This window comes from Sebastes umbrosus, chromosome 4 (assembly GCF_015220745.1).
Source record: "Sebastes umbrosus isolate fSebUmb1 chromosome 4, fSebUmb1.pri, whole genome shotgun sequence".
Classification (NCBI taxonomy): Eukaryota; Metazoa; Chordata; class Actinopteri; order Perciformes; family Sebastidae; genus Sebastes; species Sebastes umbrosus.
The window spans coordinates 30,634,723-30,645,295 of record NC_051272.1 but is presented as its reverse complement, the minus strand read 5'-3'; the positions used below and the strand labels follow the sequence as shown (position 1 = coordinate 30,645,295).

The following is a 10,573-nucleotide window of genomic DNA, read 5'->3' as shown; positions in this document are numbered from 1 at the left end:
GAAAAAACACTTTTTTTGTCATGCCAAAACACGAGCGTTGATTATGACTTAAAAGATATGATGTGTGTTACAGTGATCACCATCTTTAAAGGCAAGGTGGAGGAGGTGGAGCTCCCTGTTGAGAAGGTTGACATCATCATATCTGAGTGGATGGGCTACTGCCTCTTCTATGAATCCATGCTCAACACCGTCATCTTTGCCAGGGACAAGTGGCTGGTAGGATGTGTGGAGTGTGTGTGAGTGTGTGTGAGTACAATATATGTAAGTTATCCTGCAGCAACATCGGTAACAAATAGGGAAATAAAATAAAACGATCACTAAAATAAACATGAAATAAATCGTAAATGTAATATTATTAGCACATAATGTAATTATACAGGCAACGTAACACGAGTATCTAGAGATTTAGGGCTGAAATTTATAGTAAAAACAGAACTGATAATCTAATAACAGTCAAAATTAAATTCACGGCTATTGTCCTTTAGATCAGTAGCTCCTAACCTTTTTGGCTTGTTTGCCCTTAAAACAAAGCACTATCTTCTTCCCATCCCTCATCATATGAAGAATTTTTAGAGGCCTTAAAACATAAAATTATCCAATTAATTGAAATAAAAACAGCAAGCAGTAGACCAATGTCTGAAAAATGTAATTTTGTGTAGCCTGAATATGTTTTCTGCTTTGCTTTCTTGTCAGTCAACACGTTCTCATCCCAACTTGTCACATACTAACGCTTAATCAGGACCCCCAGCGTGTCAAACTATGACGCTCCACTATGGTCGCAGCAAACACGTGGTTAACGTTGTGAATTCAAACAAAAACACTTGCTTAGGTTTAGGAAAAAAACATCATGCTTTGGCTTAAAGGTGCTATTGATAACACTGATAGCATTCAGTCGCTAGATTTTGCATTCTCCCTCCCCCGTTCCATTGCATTTACTTCACAACAAGTTGTTGCCAGGCACTTACTGTCAATCTCAGCCATTTATCCATTTATTCCATTTGTTAGAAATGGGAACCAAACGTCATATATCTTCCACAGAGATAAAAAAAAAAAACATTCATTTTGGACCAGCCAAAAATGTTTAAATGCTTAATTCACAGTCATAATAATTTTTTTTTTTAAGGAAAAGCCATGCTTCTATTCGGCATGTTTCTAAAAACTCTGTGGATGTATTATTATTTAAAAAAAAATGTCTACATAAAAATGTTACCAATAAGATCTTTAAAATTACTATGTTTGTAAAGTTAAAGTGAAACTTAATGACAAGTGGTTTCACACAGAACACAAACACCCCTCCCACCCGCCCTAGGTATGTTCGCTCTTAAACTACGTCACCACACTTTGAGCTGCTATTCCATCCATCTCTTGACCCCTCAAAATGATCTTGCTTAACTTGCTTAACTTTATTGTTAATTTAACATGCTCAATAATGCAATGGTCATTATTATATTAACCGAAAGAATACCTGCAAGGACAGGGAAAACATGTTATATTAATAAGAAGTCTATAATATTAGCAGGAATGTTACATTATTAACTATTTTATTTTCTGTAATTGGAAAATAATAGTTATAGTCTTGTAGTTATACATCATGAACAGCTCTGCTATTCCAGTCTGCGGCTAGAGGGAACAATAACACCTCAATAATTTAAACTTGTACTTGGCTGAGGAATGAAATGTCACCGGCGCTGTAATGTAGACCTTTTATAATGTGTTCAGGATTAATTGCCGAGTTATTTCCTTGCCTCGTTTGTCAAACAGAAACCCGGTGGATTAATGTTTCCTGACCGTGCCTCTCTGTACGTGGTGGCCATAGAGGACAGGCAGTACAAAGACTTCAAAATACATTGTAAGTTCACTGTGACAGAGTGTGTGTGTGGGGCTGAATGTGTGTATTGCCTGAACCTTGACTGTGGACTGATATTGGCACTGTCCCTCATGTACCAGGATTATGTCTTTGTATTGTGAACCGTGGATGTGGAACGCCGTCCACACCTCCGCATTGTACTCACAAGAGTGTGGGTGTACTCACACACAACCTTTCCAGCTCTGGTAATGATTTTGAACTTTTCCTCAGGCATAACGCTGGGGGTGATAATTTATATTATAAAATAACGAGCCTCTCCATCTCTGTATCATCCCACTCTAAACCAGCCAGGAGGACCGTGGGCGAAGTTTTGCTGCCGGACACAAAGCGTTAGAGTCAGTGTTAAGCCAGTGCACAACCTCGATGACAACAGGCAAACACAACAATAGCCAACAGGCCTCCTACTCACACTCCCCCATACATCTGGGGAAATTATACAAGCACACTGTACCATGAGAAAGTCATAATCACATTGGCTAACTGCGTTGCAAAGCTTTTCCAGTGATGTCTGGATACCATTATTCTGTATTTGAGGTTTACGCATATAGCCGGACCGAGACAAGTGGTGAGACAAGTGCATATATTGACCACAAACTTCTTTCTCTCCGGGCCAAGATGACCTTTAAACTGAGTTGAAGTGGCCTCCTGAAGCGCTCCGGTATTCTAAGAGCATCCTGTGGTCATTAGTGATACTCTGGGCTGCACACTGCCTTAGTTACGTGGGCAGCAAGGAATGCAAATACAGTACATTACAATTCCCCCGGGGGTTTGTGACCTGTTCATTATCACCAGCTTTCCTACGCTCAAGCAGTTCTCTCTCTGCTTTTGGGTCATGATAGAGATGTTTGCTCACACACTATTTTAAAGGAGCTTAATGAATAATGTATGGAATGATTTAGCCAAAGCTGCGGGGATATTCGAGGCAAGAGCGCAGGCTGCGTTCAAGGAGGCTCATGTTTGCAAATCATCCAGAATACAATGTGACTTTCATCCGTCAAAATGAAAACGGTTCCAAACTGACTGGAGGTCCAACTCTGGGGTCGTGTATCAGAGTAAGACCTGGGCTAATGTTGTTATACAGCTGTGAGTGTACTGTTTTGCATCTCCTGTGGCTTTTTCCCACACTAGAAAACTGAATAAATTGAATCAAGACTTGGAGAGAAGAAAACCATGTCATTTGTTTGTATTTTACAAAGATTAACTGAGACCATGCTGGCAGAGTGACTGAGTCATGCTGTATTTACCAGGGTGGGAGAACGTGTATGGCTTCGACATGACCTGTATCCGCAATGTGGCCATGAAGGAGCCACTGGTGGACGTGGTGGATCAGAAACAGGTGGTGACCAACTCCTGCCTCATCAAGGTTAGTTGGGATAGTTGATGATGAATCCTGATGACTTTGGTAATCCCCTGACTTTTCTTTCTAGCGCCACCAGCAGGTCGATTTGTGATTTTGAAAAAAAATGTCTCACAACTATCGGAGTGATTGACATTGTAACAATTTTAATAATTTTGGTGATCCCTTAACTTTTCATCTATCTGTCTCTTTTGATCGAGATTTCAGTGTGTCCAATACTTCAGTTTATGACCAAATATCTGCTGAACTAATGTCTTCCCCATGAGCTATACTTTGAGTTTAGTGCTAGTTGGCACATGTTAGCATGCTAAGACACTAAACAAAGATGTTTATCATGGTAATGATTACACCTGTGTAGCATCAGCATGTTAGTATTTATTAGCATTTAGTTCAAAACACCACTGTGCCTATTAGTACTGTAGTAGTAGTAGTAGTAGTATATGTTCAGATTTCCATTTTTCCTGAGCACTTTAAGGATTTCTGTCCATGGTGGCGTATAAGCTGAGATTCAAAGTTCAGTGTTGACAGCAGTTGAGAAAAAACTACGAGGTCCATTTAATAGCTTTTCTGGAGCTTTCAGTCATATCCCCACAATGATAATAAAAAATAATGGAATTATGAACATGTACGTTACCATGACAATAGGGCAATTTCCATCTACTGATGAAGCTCATGTGATATAATCAAAAGCCCCAAAATGGCTACTAAATGGACCTTGTGGTGAGATTGTTTCCTCAACATTTACATTACTGATTACCAAGGTATTCATAGTAGCCTCCAACAGCGGTTCTCAACTTTTTCGAGTTGCAACTCCCCAGAATAATCAGGGTTGGTGTTCGTGAGCCCCCGTTTTGTTTAGTTTGAACAGCTAGCACCTATAGGCATTGTCCAATGTGCTCCAGGCACTGTGGATTTTTGATGCGATCCGTGACTTTTTCTCTCCCCCTGACCAACCAGAAATCCCCCGTCAGAAACTCATATGCTGGCACATTTTGACTCTCACAAACACTGAATAAAATCTATTCTGAGGCAAATTATATCAGTGGTACAGTGCGATGTCATGTCAAAACCATTCCCCCAGTCTAAAATATGTTTTTTTTTATTTTGAATATGCTCTATGTGTTTTGTTTTTTCTCCACAACCATCTGGCGACCCCCTAAAATTATCTTGCGACCCCCTTAGGGATCCCGACCCACAGGTTGAGAACCACTGGCCTACAACACATCGTTACCATCATTTCCTAATGCTGAATCACTTGTCAAGCTGACTATACAGTATGTAATGAGGAGTGATTATACTGTACAATGTCAATACATTAGCAGGTGTCCCATAGAGAATACTGGCTATTAAATGCAGAGATGGCAGCATGATTACAGTGGTAAAACACACACACACATACATTAACTATAAGTGACATTGACAGATTGGTAAACATATTGTAGAACATGCTGTGGCTGGTGAGTACAACCTTGACGTGTGGCTGTAACCCTGTCTGTGCCTCTCACTGTGTGGATTAGACTGATCAGGCTGCTGTGCCATGCATGTCAATAGCAGCCCGTCTAGTCCTTCTGATTGTGCTCCTTGTCATAGTGACCTTCTTATCGCTGCTATTGATTGGACGTCTCTGCCCTGTCTCACCTCTGTCCCGGTGAAAATTGCTGTGTGATCATATCTTGACGTCAGCGTTGCTGATTGTCAAGCACACAGTTTTTCTTTTAAAATGTTCTTTGATATCAGATAGCCTGTAATTTTAGATGCAGCGAGATATTACATAAAACCAGATCATGAGAGGTTAATAAAAATCTCTATGAAGCTACGGGCGCGCTGCTTGTCTTGGGATCTTGTAAAAGAAAAAATAAGCCTTACAACAATGATACCCCGCTGACAAGCTTTATTGTCTCTAAATGGATTACTGACTGACCTCATTAAAGGAGCATAGCCGAGGAGTAGTACACATAGGACCTCATGTTATTAAACTAGCCTACCGCTTGAAACTCTGGTATCAATACTGAGTGAGGATCATAACATGTATAATCCTGCAGAAATAACCACCTGCATGATAGGGCTGTTAAATGTTTTATTTTGCCTTCAGAGTAATTGCAAACGTGTAAACATTGCATTATATTGCGGTCTTAAACTTTGAAATGTGACTTTGAGAAGTTTATACTGCATGACCAGAGTAAATATCTGGTAAATGTTTTTTATGGGAGTGATCATTTTCCCAAAGACAGCAGGGGGAATCTGACATTAATATTGCATTGTTTTTATTGCCAGCAAACATAAGGCTCGTTCCTCCACAGCAAATGTGGCATCTGGCACCAAAGCCAGCAAGCAAGCACTGAATATCTAATAATGCCGATGGTACATGAAACAAGATTATCACACCTCTGCCTACACGTTAAACCTGCAGGGTAAATGTGGGTTTTCAGGTGAGCTGCATTCCCCTCTGTTACTCCGTGTTTAAAGCTACATGATATGTTGGCACAGTGCCGCTCACCCGACAGTAAACCAGGATCTGGAACAACATGTTCTTCTCTGAATATGGCCCAGTGGGATGGTGGGTTATCAGATACCCTGTTAAACTGACAGAACCAGAGGACATTTACAGATTTGGAGTTGCTAGAACCATGCACGAACACCTGGACCCTCATAATAGTTGGAGCTCCCAGATGACCCCAGTCCTCCTATCCTTGTCCTACCTACACAACGCTTACTGGCCTCATTCTTGATGGTTATTAGGATCTTGGCGTCTAACGTTGACCTTTTTACTTTCTACAGGTAGAAACTGTAGCCTAATGTGTTTCTCGATGTTGTTTTTTTGGTGTCCTTAATGTAGGCTATTGCATGTGGCATTACATGTAGAATTTGGTTTTGGTTGGTTTTAATAAACAAAGGTTGAGGTCAGAACTACTAGTTTGGCATTTTGGGAAATATATAGCCTATATGGTTTGGCTTTTTACTCTTTTCCCAAGAGTTAAAGGGGAACAACGGCCATTTAAAAAGAAAATATTTTTATTCTTTTTAAAGATTTTATTCTGGAGGCTATATAACATGATGGAAAAAATACTGCAACTCGCTCATGTACACGCATATTGCGAGGGCGCGCTGGGAAACCCAAAGGTGGCAGCAGCAACTTTTGCAATATAAATAAACATGCAGTCACTATCTGAATCTATTTTATGTTGACAATAAACACTTATAAGACTGGGAAAACTGTGTCATACCTTTCTGACTTCTTTCGTTTCAAGTTGTGCTGTCCCTTGGAACAGAGAAATCCACTGGAATGGAGTAATCCATGACAGGATTTCAGAAGCATGTTGTGACGGTCATCCCGTGGCTAGCAACCATGCTAGCAACAGGCACGACATATTGGTAGCTATAGAGTTAGATAGTAAAATTACTTTGGCTATAGCTAATAAGGAAGTGACAGCATGTTTATTTATATTGCAAATGATGACGCTGCCACCTTATGGTTTCCCTACATGCTCTTGCAATATGCGCGTACATGAGCAAGATGCAGTATTTTTTCCATTATGTTATACAGCCTCCAGAATGATGTTTTACAAATGGCTGTTGTTCCCTTTTAAATGAGTACGATATCACTCATATGTCTGTACCCTAAAAATCAAGCTAACGCCAGCCGTCTTCTAGCTTGGTTTAGTACAAAGACTGGAAACAGTGGAAAACAGCTAGCTTGGCTCCGTTCAAGTACTGTAGTATCGACCTACTATCACGACTAAAGCTAACTAATTCAAATGTTGTATCTAGTTTGTCTAATCCAAAACATATTGTTTCAACACTTTAGTTTTTATGCGTTTTTTAAGCCAGATAGCTGTTTCCCCATTATTAATCTTTGCTAAATATTCCTTTAAAGGTACTGTTTGTAACTTTTTACACGTATAAATCACTCGGGTCGGTGTCCCATGCGCGCTCGCATATGCGCGCTCGCGTGTGGTTATGCTGTTCAGACAAGACTCCAACACAAACTACACGGAAGCACCAAAACCGCAAAGTTATTTCTAGCGAAGCCCATCTGTTAAACAGTGTTGGCCCCGGTCGGAGGACCGTAGCTTTGGTCTCCAAGGCCGGAGTCTCTGCTCCTCTGCTCCTCTGCCTGCTTGCCTTCACTCAGCTCGCTCCACTCTCACATTTATGCGCGCACACTCCACACTGCAGAAGAGTTAGTTTAACTCTGAGAATATCTAGTGAATGTACAGTGGACGTTTGTGCAGAAATAACTGCTGCAGCTCCTCCAGACCAACAGAGGTTTCCCGTCTCTTGTGAAGTGACGGAGCACCGCAGCGAGAAACGTTATCGTCTCAGACCGGGTGCCGGTGTCTCCCCCGGCCGCGGTCTGGAGGCTGAAGCAGGAAGCCAACACTAGGATCAGCATTGATTCATGAAGAGACCTTCGTCTGATCAGCTAACATTACTGGCAAGCAGGTGAAATATAGAGTGATATTGTGGTTTTAGCTGACGTGTGTCGCCTCACTGTTTTGACCAATGCTCGTTCATGTCTATTTAGAGCGAGCACAAGCGCAAGCTCAAGGCTGACTTTCATTGACTTAACTGCCACAAGTGTTGCTGTTAACAAGCATTTCTGATTCTTACAAACAGTCCCTTTAAAAAAAGAATGAAATGTGAATAGGGAGAGCTCAATGTGACCAGATATTTGAGAAGACTCCATCTCTTTACTCCTACAGGAGGTGGACATCTACACAGTGAAGACTGAGGACCTCTCATTTACCTCAGCGTTCTGCCTGCAGATCCAAAGAAACGACTACATCCATGCACTGGTCACCTACTTCAACATCGAGTTCACCAAGTGTCACAAGAAGACTGGTTTCTCCACCGGTAAGATGCCTCACACAGTGTCTCTCACTTTACATACAAGGATCTGGGTGTATGTGTGGGTACGTGCAGCTTTAAAGCACTAGAGCTAACAGGATATGTATTAAAGTGATGGTAATGATAATCAAAATAAATATGAATCTCCTTTTTGAGTACCAGCCTTCACAGCAATAAAACAGCACCACCCAGAGGTGCAGATTCTGTATCCCCTTCAACGCCACTGCCGGCACAGCAGAGTAGATACTTTACTGAAACTGTGGGTGCTTTTGGTTCCTCATTAAAAAGCTGTCTTCCCATGATGGCTTCACTGAGCCCTGTAGAGATGAAATTTGCAATGTAAAAGAGGTGGGCCCCCCTGATTCTCAGCAAGGGAACAAGGGAAGGTTATGGCCTGAACTTGAAATCAAACAGCCCAATTTGAATGCATGAAAGCACAGACCTCTGAACAAGTGAACAAAAAAGTGCTCAGCAGAGTATTTTGATGTTTTATTAGGTTTAAATGTGCTGGTAGGTACATGTGTTACCCTCAGACAGAGCCAGGCTAATTGTTTCCCCCCTGATTTAAAGCAGCAGTGGGTAGAATGGGAGCAAATATGATTAAAAAAAGTTATTTTTATAAAACGGTCACTATATCCTGACAATAGTGCATGAGACAGGTAATCTGAAAAAAAATCATATGCCTCTGTGTCCTCTGGTGTCCTCCAGTGCTCCTAATCCTAAAGATTTCACAGACTGGAGGAAAACAGCCAATCAGAGCCAAGCTGGAGCCTTGCCGTCTCTAAGCAGCTGTCAATCACATCAATCAATCCGATCAACGGTCAAACTAGGCAATGCTGATCAAATATGAATCAATATTCTGTTACTGTAATGCGTATTTCTCTCCTCAAACGTTTTCAGAAACATCTTGTAGTGTACTGTTTAGCTGTAAAATGAGAAAGTTTGTGACGCCGGCAGCCATGTTGAGCTCAACTGAGGAAATACCAAGCACCCCCAACCAGCCGAGGCACACTCCATTTGAAATGACCTGTGATTGGTCAAAGTCTCCCGTCTCGGGCTAGATTTTCTAAAGCCTGAAAACAGAGCCATTAGGAGGTGCAGAAGTGTAGTTATCTCTTAAAACATTTAAATTACAATATGCTGAAAGGTTATTATGGATTTTTTGCCCAATGATGCCAAAATATTCTTCCTACTGCCACTTTAAGTTATGCTGAACTAAATTAATCGTCTGCTGGTTGTAGGAGGCAGATTGAGAGTGGTATCAATATTCTATGAAAGTGAATAAGTGTATTTTGACTACAACATGTCCAATAGCCCACTGGAAACGAACAATGAGAGTTGAATACTCACAAACTTTAACTTTACATTTTACATCAACTTATGTTGTCAAGTTTTCTTGCGAAAGGGAAACCAGAGCATCTGAACTGTGGGGTATGGTTCATTCTGGTAGCAAGCACTTCATACACAAGGCTACTGCAAGGGAGTACACAAATGAAAGAATAAGGGAGAATATAGCTGGACTTGTTTCATACCAACTAGTATGGAATTACACTTCATTGGGCAGACAGAAAACATCCACAAGCAAACATTTCATGTGGAACCAAGTGCTCCCAGGAGCCTGAAATCCAGACCCCCAGTTGGACAGCCTCACTCGGCACTTGCAATATTAATGTAGCTCGAGTAAAAGAGGAGTAACAGGCTCCCAGGTTATACAGTGGCCCTTCTAATGTGGTCTGTGCTGAGACTTTGAAGGCAGTTATCACAATTGTAAATGTTATTTTACTTTACATCAGAGCAGTTCAGATCAGGCTGATTGACATGATCCCACCAGTGCTGGATTGGAGTGAGCAGGGGATGTTGTGTCAAAATTGGTGTGTGACTGACCTCTAGTGGTGGTGGTGGTGAATACTGTGCATTGAAATGATATGTAAAGCAACAATCACTGTAAAGGCTGGTTTGAACATTAGATGTGTTGGCCTTCTGGCACTGATAATCTTTTATTTAAAATAAGCTAAACCATGGCATCACCAGGACCTTGTATATTCTCCAAAAAAAATCCATCCATCCATCCATCCATTATCTGTAACTGCTTATCCCATTTGGGGTCGCGGTGGGGGCCGGAGCCGATCCCAGCTGGCATTGGGCGAACACATAGAGACAGACAACCATTCATGCTCACATTCACGCCTACGGGCAATTTAGAGTCAACAATTAACCTGCATGTCTTTGGACAGTGGGAGGAAACCGGAGAACCTGGAGAAAACCCACGCTAACAAAGGGAGAATCTGCAAACTTCACACAGAATGGCACTAAGCCGGGTTTGAAACTGCGACCCTCTGGTTGTATATATATAATAATTTCCTAACCTCAACTTTCTCTGCCCTACCTACGTCTCCTATATTGATTTTCTGTAAGCTTGTCTGTCAAGCAAGTTTTCCAATGTCAGACCCTCAGACTCCTCGTCCGCCAAAACTTTAAGATACGGATCTAAACTTACACAC

General features: G+C 41.4%; 1 protein-coding gene across 1 annotated transcript in view; it reads left to right on the top strand.

The window, feature by feature from the left end:
- LOC119487587 (protein arginine N-methyltransferase 8-B) overlaps positions 1–10,573 on the top strand; it is a 37,085-nt gene that overhangs the window by 22,252 nt on the left and 4,260 nt on the right. The window contains exons 5-8 of the mRNA XM_037768604.1: positions 74–216; positions 1,762–1,849; positions 3,115–3,230; positions 7,928–8,078. Coding sequence (XP_037624532.1) covers positions 74–216; positions 1,762–1,849; positions 3,115–3,230; positions 7,928–8,078 — 498 coding nt within the window. The remainder of the gene's footprint in view (positions 1–73; positions 217–1,761; positions 1,850–3,114; positions 3,231–7,927; positions 8,079–10,573) is intronic.